General features: G+C 35.7%; 1 protein-coding gene and 1 long non-coding RNA gene across 2 annotated transcripts; both read left to right on the top strand.

Moving 5' to 3' along the window:
- The first annotated feature begins 1,774 nt into the window (after positions 1 to 1,774).
- LOC131329122 (transcription factor MYB8-like) lies at positions 1,775 to 4,425 on the top strand. Its single transcript, XM_058362196.1, has 3 exons — positions 1,775 to 2,124; positions 2,313 to 2,442; positions 3,700 to 4,425. Exons 1-3 carry the CDS (start codon positions 1,992 to 1,994, stop codon positions 4,250 to 4,252), a joined length of 816 nt encoding a protein of 271 aa, XP_058218179.1. The 5' UTR covers positions 1,775 to 1,991; the 3' UTR covers positions 4,253 to 4,425.
- LOC131329123 (uncharacterized) lies at positions 2,456 to 3,270 on the top strand. The gene is made up of 2 exons (XR_009200636.1): positions 2,456 to 2,676; positions 2,712 to 3,270. It is a non-coding gene; the product is annotated as an uncharacterized LOC131329123 (long non-coding RNA).
- Positions 4,426 to 12,539: the final 8,114 nt, after the last annotated feature.

Here is a 12,539-nt window from a genome sequence, read left to right as displayed (position 1 = left end):
CTCTTTAAACGAACCAAGTATATACAAATGAGCCGAGCTTTTGCAAGTTGAGTCGAGCTTTTAAATGTTGAATTCGGCTTGTTTAGTAAACAAGCTTAAAACTCGAGCGCCAACTCGGCTCGATTACTAAACGAGCCAAGCTGAGCCACGAGCTCAACGCAATAGCTTGATAAATTCCAAGACCACCATGGTTGTTGCACAAATAATCCAGCACATCTGCTGGCACTTGATCAAACACTTACTCCTCTCGATCTAACTGAAACGCTAGCTTATGAAATTACATGTACATTGAAATTAGTTGTCTTGACTCTTGTGTTTGAAATGGGGAAATAGTTCCTCGTTATCCAGTCTTTCCCTTCATTTTGAGTGCCCCAAACACCAGACTATAACTAATAAAAAAATGAAAAATAATTTTCACACTCCATTTTAGACACACACATACAAAAAAAAAAACAGAGAGTGCCTTAATTAAAAAAGAGAAGACAGAAAAAGAGTGCCATAATAAATTAAAAAAAAGAAAAGTGAATAATTTTCCTAAAAAAATGCGGGCCTCTATGTTCTGTCATCACATAATCTTACTCTCTTTTTTTTCTTTCGAAAGGGGTAATCTTTACAATCATGTCCCAAAAAATGTGCCCCGCACCCTTCCGAAAAAGTCCTGAAAAGGTTTTACATTGGTGCTCAATCAAGGGATCGATCTGGTTGGCAAAAAATTTGCCCTATCATTACCCATTACTAAAGGTATCAACTTTTCTCGATAAAAATTGAATGCTATATTTGGTACAAAAATACAATCGTTCCACTATAAGTTCTGATTAGGTGCCAAATTCACCCCACCCATGATTAAAAAAAAATAAAAAATTCACCTCACTTGTTGAGGGTGTTAATAATCTTGTTACATTATTGTTCTGTCCGTACTATTTTTTTTTTTTTTTTTTTGCGTTGGTTAGTTTTGCAAGTTTTTTTTTTAAAATTATTGCTTCGTCTAAACAGAAGTGATTGGAAAATAAAAAAATCCGAACCAATTTTAAAAAATTGAGTAAAGTAAAGATAAGACTTTTGGAATACTTTGTCTATAGTGAACTTTTCTAAGATTTTAATAATAATTTAATACTTTTAGATTCCTCTTTTTGAGATATACTAATAATTTGGGAAAATTTAGAAAAATAATAATGCGAAAATTATTTTTGTTAGTGTCAAAATTTTAATGCATTAAACATTTGTACCCAAAATTTAACTCATACAGTAGTACTTTATTAAGCTAAGCGAAAACACTGCTGAGCGTAATTTGGGCCTAAATAAAAGCGAGTGGTACTTGTAAAAACACAAGTACCAAACACTACCCATTGAGAATTAAATTCGATGGGCAGACAGAATCACCCCCAACCCACACAGAAACAGATAGATACCCACATGTGTACATAAATTCGAGGGACCGACTTTACCGCTTTTCACACTATTATAAACGCACTTGTGTACCAACCAAGTTGACAGAGAGAGAGAGAGAGAGAGAGAGAGAGAGACCATACAAAAAGTTACTAACCAAACAAAACAAAACAGAAAGGCCAACCCAAATCATAACGTAAAAGTAGACCTACCTACCAAATCCCTCTCCCAACCTCTATCTGTTTAACCACTCGTCTTTTCTCTTCTCTACCAACTTGGTCAATATCCCTCTCTCTCTCTCTCTCTCTCTCTCTCTCTACCTTCCCCCACCACACCCCCACCTTCTTTTAAATGATCCATCCCCACACTGCTCTCTCTCTCTCTCACCCCACTTTTGTCTTCTTTCTCTCTCTCTCCTCCCACTTCCCCCACCTTCCACACATATATTTCCATCCCTTCTCTCTCTCTCCCTCACACTTTTAATCAATCCCTCTCTCTGCCTCTCTTTTCTTTCTATTTTCTCTCTTATCCAAAATCCACATCAAGGCGATAGAGCTAGCAACTTATCCACACCCCTCTCTCTCTCTCTCTCTCTACAGAGGCTAATGGGAAGATCACCTTGCTGTGAGAAAGCTCACACAAACAAAGGTGCGTGGACCAAGGACGAGGACACGCGCCTCATCAACTACATCAGGGATCACGGCGAGGGCAGCTGGCGCTCCCTCCCCAAATCCGCCGGTATAACTATAACCCACTCTCTCTCTCATATACATATATCTATCCCTGTGTATATGTCTGTATCTATCCGTGTGTGTGTGTGTTTGAATCGTTGCATGATGGACTTTATGGTTGGGGTTTGTTTCTTTATTGGGGACCTTTCTTGTCTATCTGTTTATGAATTCGATTTTGTTTTTGTGTCTGTGTAGGATTGCTTCGATGTGGGAAGAGTTGCAGACTGCGGTGGATAAATTATCTGAGGCCTGATCTGAAGAGGGGTAATTTCACTGAAGAAGAAGACGAGCTCATTATTAAGCTTCACAGCTTACTCGGTAACAAGTATGAACCTCTCTCTCTCTCTCTCTCTCTCTCTCTCTCTCTCTCTCTCTCTCTCTAATTGACTCTGTTTTGCTCCGAGAAAAGGGTTAACATGTTAAGACCAAAAGAAAAGGGAAAACAGAGTAATAAAGTTTTGTAAATATACGACTCCGTTGATGCGATCGAATCGAAAAATATATAATTGCTCCTGGAGCACCCCCACGCGATGTAGGTGACACGTGGATTTTCCGGGGGGTTTTCGACGCACATTTGTGTGCTTCACCACCAAGTGTGTAGATCGCACAATAATGTACGGTGGAGAGAGCACATGGAACATCATGCGATGGTGCTCGGATAATCGCTTTAGAATCTGGGGTTCTTTGATTGGAATGGTCTCTCTTTGGGACTTAGGAAAAGAAAAAGAAAAATAAGGTAAGTGATCAAGAGGAAAATGAGAAGGAAAATTGAAGAGGAATTGATACAAAAATTGATCGTTTGTTTTCAAAAGGGCAAAAGAAGCGAAATTCTCAAGTTTATTCAACTAAATTTCCTATCTGGTAACCGTTTTCATGATTAATTTCGAACAAGAAATTTTCACTTTCTTTCTTTCTTTTTTTTTTTGGTTGAACGGAAATAAAGAATTTTTCACTTTCGCCTATCTATAAAAAAATAAAATAAAATAAAAATCACTTTCGGAAAGTCAACCAAATGAGATTGGGGAAAAATGTTTTGTTAGAACAATGTTTTACTACTAGTACTATTTATTTCCCCGAAAGTTGAAACAGAATAGAAAACGAAAGCCGTGCCAAATGGAGTAGTTGAAACTTCCCTTCTGCAATGGAAAAGAAAGTCAAAAGAAGTAAAAATATTGCTAATTTTAAGGTTTTAGATTCAATTCTTTTTGCCAGCAGTTATTGGAGCCCCTCAAATCCTTTGTACCGAAATGTCTTTGTATTCATGAACCGATGTGTTCGGCCGTTGAATTATGTACAAATTTTAATTGATAAAAAAAATATTGAACTTGATCCAATGTCCGGAAATACACGAGAACAGATTTACAGAGAAACATGGGTAAAGAGGACTTGGACTCATCTTGGGGCCACCTCATTTATATGCTTACGTGTACAAGACGTTTGTAGGAGGGCATGTAAGAAATAGTTCGAGATGCGCGCAGTGACACCTTACGTTAGCAAAAAAAATAAATAAATGAACGAGTTGATTTGTTTTTGGTCTTCGTTTATTTTAATGATGATTTAGAATGTGGAATTGGAATTGCAGGTGGTCATTGATAGCGGGAAGATTACCAGGTAGAACCGACAACGAGATAAAAAACTACTGGAACACACACATCAAGCGGAAACTTATCACGCGCGGCCTCGACCCCCAAACTCACCGCCCACTCAAGGCCGTCACCAATTCCCAATTCGACTACAAAACCACTTCTCAACCTCCTTCACCCCAAACCGACGTCGTTTTAACCGGCCAACTCGCATCGAATCAGCTCAGAACAACGGCCGCGGCGGCGGACTCGGTCGACTGCAGCAGCGGCACCACCGTGGAGACTCAGCCCCAACCAATTCCGCAGCCGCCGATTCAAACGGATCGAATCTGCGAATCGATCGACCTGGAGCTGTCGATCGGACTCGTCCCGTTCCAGTCTCGATCACCGGGTAGTTTTTCGGCAAACTCGGCCGAGTCGAAGTTGGAGAGGAGGGAGGCGGCGGCGGCGGCGGCGGCGGCGGCGTGTTTGTGCTGGCAGTTGGGGTCTCGAGGGGGTCAATTGTGTAGTAATTGCGAGAGCAGTAATTCTAATAGGTTTTTATTATACTAGGTGAATTTAATGGGCGTTGGATAATAGGCAAGAGATGTAGATTTACGTACGTTTACAGTTTGGTAGATATTTAATGCCTCGCTACCAACTTGCTCTGCTTCCCTTTGTAATTTCTGTTTTATTGGAACTGGAATATATTTCGCAGCATTTATAAGAAAAGCAATTTACAGTCCCATCGAGCGATCTGAGTCATTTATTTTTGTAAATATTGTTTATCATCCATTCCAAAAAATTTGGTTAATTGTTGCTAAGAACTCCGGCCATGGTTGCTATTAACCTTTTGGTAGCATAAAACTATCCCAAAAGAAGACCTCGATGTAATTTACCCCGTATTTAATTATCATGAATAAATAAAAATTTATAAAATCAAGAGGATTTATCCTCGGTCTGATCCTCTAAAAGAAAACCTCGATGTAATTAACCTTGCTTTTAAAAAATTTCAAAGAATCCATCTCAAAGATAGTTAAAATGCACAACAAAAGTTTATCCAAATTAAAGTGTTATGTTGCTTTTAGAATTTTACGAACAAAATAATGATCATGCGATAGTGTCTGGAACTCAATTTCCTATTAAACAAAAGGCTAATTATATATTTTCCCCTTGAGATTTTTTTTTTTCAGATTTCCATTTTTAGATGCACTCCTTTTTCTATTACTGCAATATTCACATTATAGCTATAGTCTAATTACATATTTTCTCCTTGGGAGTTGTTTTTCACATTTCCATTTTTCTATTGATACAATATTCATGCGTGGTTACGAGATATTACCTTTTCTATGTGTAAAAAATTAACTCAATCAAAGGGTATTATGGTAAATTGACATTAATACAGACAAACACATGGAGGATGAACATAAAAAAAATGGGGTTGAGAAAAAATCACTAGCCTTCTTATTCTAGGTAAAACTCACATATCATTAATAGTATATGATAACGATCATTTGCTAATTATACAATAACGAGCCTATATTAAGTGGTGTTAGGTAGTAGTTAGATTATTTTAGGTTTATCAATTCGGTCCATCAGGTAAAATTCAATACCTCACATCACAAAGTGGTGCAAGCATAGACTTATTCTTTTGTTACACGTCAGAAACATTTATACTAGCTACCTAAATTAATGCCGTTTCCGATTAACATTGACAAGGGTGTCAAACTTAAATCAACCACCTCATTGTACCAAAGGCTAGGGTTTGTTTCGATGTAGAACGTTTCTGAGGAAAATGTTTTACCCTATTTTTCCGGTGTTCGGTTGGATAAAAATAATGTAAAACATTTTTTAAGTGTAAAATAACTTACTTCATTTGATGAAAAATGATTTACTGTCAAAATTTCTGTAGGTCGTTTTTGGCTAGTGGCTCCCGGTGAGCACTACGCATATAAATGAATTCGATAGAAATAGAGGCAACTTCGTACCAAAAGACCCCTTTGGGAGTTTGAGAGAGAGAGAGAGAGAGAGAGAGAGAGAGAGAGAGAGAGAGTACCACGCACCCAAACAGAAACCCCCAAATCTCAACATCTATGTTTTCTCTCTACAATTGGGAGACCTCTATTGTTTACATTTCCAACTGATTTGAAATACTTGAAGCAAGTCATGTTCAGGGAAAAAGGAGTTTCTTTTTCTTTTTATCCTTCAAACTACACATTTTCTCTACTTAGTTCCTAAATTATCAATTTGACGATTTCATCCCCTTAATTATCATACTGTTACCTACTTAGTCCAATAGATAACAAAAGTTAGGAATTTAGACGGAAAATGTCATATAAGGCCTGTTTGAGACCCTGTAGAGCAGATACTTGATTATAAGAGCTTTAGAAAGAAAAATTAATTATAACCTTTTAGCATAAAATGATCAGAAGAATAAGATTTTCACACCAGTTCACAAAGACTGAAAATTAGAGCGCTTAATTTTTAACTATATTTTTAATATATAAACAGTCTAAATTCTATATAAAGAACTCAGTCTTTTAAAATATATATATATATATATATATATGTGTGTGTGTGTGTGTGTGTGTGTGTGTGTGTCACTATAAAATGCCACGTAAAATTCTAATATATGAATCTTGTAAATAAATTAAGTGCTTCAATTTTCAATCTGTTTGAACTGATGCGAAAGTCTTATTTTTTTGATCATTTTATCCTAAAGGGTCATTATTAATTTTTATCTCTGAGGCTGTCATAATTAAATATCTGTTTTACAGGATTCCAAATAGGGCCTTACGTGACATTTTCCGTCCAAATTTCAAATTTTTGTTATTTATTGGACTAAGTAGGTAACAGTATGATAGTTGAGGGGATGAAATCATTAAATTAACAGTTTATGGACTAAGTAGAGAAAATGTGCATAGTTTAGGAGATAAAAAGAAAAAAAAACTCGGGAAAAAAATGGGGGTTGATGTGATGGAAACATTTGTTTTTGAAAAATATTTTTCATGTACAACCAAATATTGGAAAACAAAAATGGAAATCCTACGAAATCATTTTCAAGGAAAATGTTCTACATAGTAAATTATTTTACCTCGAAACAAATGAAGCCTAAGTGCAAATTAACTTCTAGGTCTAGTTCACCGGTTATGCAAGCATATACTTTAACCCATGCCATGTACAAAGGATCATCTACTCTTTTCTTGGCCGTGCAATACTTTTAGGGTAAATTACCAAAATCATCCACGAGGTTTAAAAAAATTATAGATTACGCCCTCATGTTTGTAAAATTACAAAATATCCCCTGTTACGCAAGAAATTACTCATTGTCATGATGTAGCTGCTACAAATTTGGACAAAATCTGTCAAAACATCAATTCCCAATTACTCCCTCCGTCCCTATTTAATTGTTCACTATGATTTTGTGTGTATTTTCAACTACTTATATCTCTCAACATATATTGCTAAAAATATTCAATGTAGATCTTATTTGATAGATCTCAATTTTTTTTATAAGACAATGATTTCAAAAATATAAAACATAATATACATTAAGAGATATATACCGTTGAAAATACATGCAAAACCGTAGTGGATAATTAAATAGGGACGGATGGAGTACAATTTACCATGTTGCCCTTTTGTAGCTTGTGAAAAGCTACAGAGGTGCCAAAATGGTCTCACATGCTACAAAAAGATAATTTGGTCCATTATGATTAGGATGTTGGTTATTATAGACAAACTCTGTCGAATTTTCTAGACCGCATTGCCCATTTCTAGCTTGTGGCGTAGAGGTGTTAAAATGGTCTTTCACATGCTGCAAATGACAAATTGGACAATTTGAATTAGGGATTGATATTTTTAGGCAAATTCCATCCAATTTTTTAGCAGCTACATCATGGCAGTAAAGTAATTTGTTATACAATAGGGGCTATTTTGATAATATTCCAAATGTGAGGGGGCAAAATGTAATTTCTAGAAACATCGGGGTGGTTTCGGTAATTTACGGTATTTACCCATATTTGTATGAAACTTAAAAGTTAATTCTCAAGTTCATTTCACTGGAATTATCTAAATAGAAAAAACAGAAATAATTCTTATAGCTATATAATTGGACAAGTTGCAACACTTCAAGTCCGGATAAGGATACGAAGGATTACGTAAAGGGGATTTTCCGTGCACTTATGGTCAATTTCATTGCAATTTGAGAAAGCTACTTTTGGAATGTAAGGTTCAAATTTATGCAATCTAAAGCTATCTATTCCAGATAATGACTGAAAAAGTAAACGGAACAAATTATTCGTTAGAAGGAATAAAAGGCAAAAATAAAGTCATGTGTTCGGGATTGCATAATTCGAAGCATAGTCCGTTAACCCATTTGTGTTTGGACGTTGGATAACTTGGATGTAAGTGTTGTGCGGCGGGCCGTCGAAGGACCCAACTGCAACTCGACGATCATTGATGGTCATAATATTGGGAAAACAACAAACCAAACATATCCAAAAAGCAAATGGAGAAACCAAATCAAACCAAACCAAATCAAGAAATGAATAAGAGAGATTAAGCTATATGTGGTTCAACTTACGGCTATAAAACTACTTCATGGGCAAGCAAATGGAAGACGATTCTACTATGTGAAGAGAACGATCTCTGTAGAGTTACAATGGTGACAAACAAACAAAACCTCCTACAAAGGGACTCTTACCAACCCCAAAATACAAGTGGTCGAGCCAACAGTCCATTTACATGGACGGGAGAGGAGCGGAGCTGTACCCTTCCTCATAATATCGTTTGCGAGACTTGTGAAGCAAATTATCTCCGTAAGAAGTTGATCGAAAATGGTTAACCACGTGAACGGAAAAAAAAATTCGTGAATTCAGTGGATAAGTACAATTTTGAAATTAGAGACTCACTCTTTGAACACAGTATGGCTAATCAAGTTGAGGTTCTGCTTGATAAAGTTGCCAGTTTTTTATTTTTCGTTTATGGAAAACAAGAAATGAGTTTTTGTTTATTTATTAAAAAATAAAAACAAAAAACATGTTTTGTGATCATAATAATTTTTTATTTGTTTTTTGGGTTGCCAAAAGTATTTCCAAAACAAATAAAAACACAATTTTTATGTTTCTAGAATTTTCGTAAACTGATGGAATTGATTATGTATTTTGTAAACAAAAACATGTTTATCAAAAACAAAAACAAAAAAATTAAAAATAAAAACTTTTTAAAACAGAGCCTAAGTTTTTTAATTTACAAAAAGTAATCTTTAATTTTCCGCGACTTGTATGATTTCATCCCATTGTGTCGAAAAATTACCACGAGTGAGCTCACAAAGCCGGCCTGTTGTGCTTTGGTAGGCACCCATGCATCAATCGCGAGGCTGTCTATAGTACCCTTGACTTCCTTTTCGCATGGGTTTCTGTCTGCACAATAACATGGGATGCATGTCAACTAGCTTATTAGCTAGCCTGCAGGTTAATTAGTGCACGATTCGTGTGGATTGCGGAACAATCTATGCATGGGATACCTTTTTCAAAGGTTGAAATTAGAGACTCAGACTCAAATTAGAAGGAATCTAATGTACTATAGTAAACTAGGTTCCACAAAGAATGGCGGATCTTGCTCCACCTAAAAATACCAACCTCTTATATTTAACCAACAATATATATACTACTATTAGTACATGATTAGTGTGAGGTTGAAGCTAGTATTAATAGAGTGCTGACTTGTACTTGATTCATTTGTATAAATCCTTTAACAAGGTCGACAATGGAATTTAAGCATCTCTTCCATTTGTAGAGAGAGGAGAGAGAAAAGCCTCAAGGATTAGTCCTTGGCGTGTTTGCTTCTACACAATTGATTAAAACTTTAATTTTGGAGTCAGATCCTAAGAAAATAATTTTCTATGAATTCTCTAATCTCGGCATAACTGACTTGTTTTTTACCCGAACTCTAGAGAGGATCAGTAGAGATGCGTGTAAGTTGGTCTGAACACCTCTGATCGGCGAAAAAAAGAGAGAGGAGATGGAAAGAGAGAGAAAACTAGAAGAGGGTACATGTGACATGTTTGGAGGGTAGGTAACCGAACCTCTGATTGGGATTAAAAACAAGAGATCGAAGAGAGGATAAGAAAAGAAAAGAGCGAAAAAAAAAACAGTTGGGTAGTTAAAAGGTGGGTGGGGGGAGAGTCAAAAGAAGCCAAAAAGGGTGTGGGGTCATGTGCACATAAATAGTGTGTGGTGTGGAATTCCCACGTTAATTTAGGCCAGCCAAACAAGGTCCTGTAGCATCACATACCCATTTGCGTGACCTTTATTTTTAATTGTGTTTGACCGGGACCCATTTGCATGCCAGCTCGACTCTCTGCTTCTTTTGATCTAATCTTTTGCTTTGACGGTAATACATACTTTTGATGTGTGAGGTTTTTCTCCCTCCACTTTGGATTTGGGCGATTCTTTAGAGGGATCCAATCTAAAATTCATTAACAATGTATATGAAATAATCGTAAGATTATATTATAATCAAGTGCGGGTGGGTTAAGGTAAGCGATGCGAGATAAGTACTCCAACACTCCCCTTCACGTACAGTTCGGTAGCACGTAGGACTGCAAATAACCTAAGCCGTTCGCGAATTGTTTGAGATTCGTATCGATAAAGGCTTGTTCGAGCATGATTTGTCTACTAAAAGAACTAAACTTGAGGCTCGTTTAATGAACGGGTCAAATGCAAACATGATAGTATTCGGCTCGATTAGACTCGAGAAATTTGAAGTATCTATATAAAGAATAAAAATTCCATGTATACATACTTATACCGTAGGAGTATACAATCTGTAGATTCTGTACGGATTGAAATTTTTATGACTCAGATTAAAAAAAAAAAATTATGACGGTATATCTATAAATTTTACATGTACCACGTACAAACTTATACTCCGTATATCTATATTTTTTGTAGTATACATGTATGAATTTATTAATGTACATATTAAAAATTTTATTTACAGTTTTAGACTTGTATGTGTGTGAGCAAAAATATATGACTCATTAAAGGCTCCTGAACAACGCAAGCTCAACTCAAACCTAGGCTAGATCGGCTAGTCAATTTATATCAGCTCGAGCTCAAGTAGCTTAAATATTTCAAAGCTCGACTCGGCTATTTGCACCCCCGACTGACGTAAGCATGTGTAAGGATTGAGGAGGTGAGCAAATTGAGTCTTCAGATGCTTATGATCCTGCATCACTCATTGCTGCTAGCAAACCTCTATCTAACCGGTTAATTTGGGATATAAGTTTTTCGATTCATATCCAATTTCTTGTTCTTTACCGGTTTTTATAAGAAAAAAAAAAATCGTTTTAAGTGCAAATTGGGGGAAGGTTAATTTGCTCCAACTAAATTTGGTACTTAGTTATGTAAAAACATCTTTTTTGTATTTTTAATTAATATTTTATCTTAATAATTAAATTTCACATTAAACTTGTAATTACAGTTCTGTCCCACATTTTGTGAATTACGGTTATATGGAATAGAATGTGAAACAAGATCTTATACCATTGCTTCGTTGATCTGGGAATTTTTGTTTGCATGACCATTATTGGGAGAATACATGACGGAGCTATCGCCTTTTTAAATACATATGTACGAGTTTGACAAAAAAAAGTCCTAAGATCACATGATTTATATAGTTAGAATATGCATTTGAATCACTGGAATCTTTCGGTCTTAATTTTTATTAAAAATAACTTAGTAAATTGTACTTATGTCTAATAATATTTATTCCAGTCTTTTTTTACTATAAATCAAGAGCTTCGTGAGCACGATTTTTATTATAATGTGAAAGTGACATTCTGAATGTAATTTATAAAGGGGCCATGTGAATATGTGTAGAATTTAAAGAACAATAAATAAAGGTTTTATTTCCCATGATTAAAAATGTAAAAATTTCAAAATACCCCCAACCTTTACTCTAAATTTCACTTAGACTCCCAACCTTTTAAAAAAATCAATTTTACTCCCAACGTTATCTTCCGTTAATCAAAATGCCACATTCCGTCCGAATGACTAACGGATTTCGTTAAAGGCTCCATTAAATAGCATCGTTCTGATTGAATTTCGATGATCCAAGCAGCTTAATGTATTCAGAATGTGATTTTAAGGGTACCCATGAGAAATCAGCAAAAAAAATGACCGGAAATGACTTCATTCGAACAATTTTTTTATTGAACAGTTCAATAAAAAACTGCTCTAATTAAACCCTTTCCGGTCATTTTTTTGGTTGATTTCAGGCGGGTACCCTTAAAATCACATTCTGAACACATTGAACAACTCGGATCATTGAAATTTGATTGTTAAAGGGCAGGTGCGGACCGATCCGGATTTTGTTCAAGTTAGGACGTCCGGATTTTGCTTCGGTCCGCATGACCTCCCCTTTTCCGATTGAATTTCGATAATCCGAGCCTCTCAATATGTTTAAAACATGATTTTAAGGGTATCTACGAGAAATCAACAAAAAAAATGACCGAGAATGGCTTGATTTGAGCAGTTTTTTATTGAACTATTCAATAAAAAACTGTTCGGATGAAGCCCTTCCCAGTCATTTTTTTTGTTGATTTTCTCATGAGTACCCTTAAAATCATGTTCTGAACACATTGAGCGGCTCAGATCATTAAAATTCGATTGGGACGCTATTTAACGGAGCCTTTAACTAAATCTATTAATCATTCGAAGGGAATGAGGCGTTTTGATTAACAGAAGATAACATTGGGAGTAAAATTGATTATTTTAAAAGATTGGGAGTCAAATTGAAATTTAAAGTAAAGGTTGGGGGGTATTTTGAATTTTTTTCTAAAAAAATTGTTTTT

This window comes from Rhododendron vialii, chromosome 6a, assembly GCF_030253575.1.
Source record: "Rhododendron vialii isolate Sample 1 chromosome 6a, ASM3025357v1".
Classification (NCBI taxonomy): Eukaryota; Viridiplantae; Streptophyta; class Magnoliopsida; order Ericales; family Ericaceae; genus Rhododendron; species Rhododendron vialii.
Note: the sequence above shows the minus strand (reverse complement) of the source record. Positions and strands in the feature narration are given on the sequence as shown.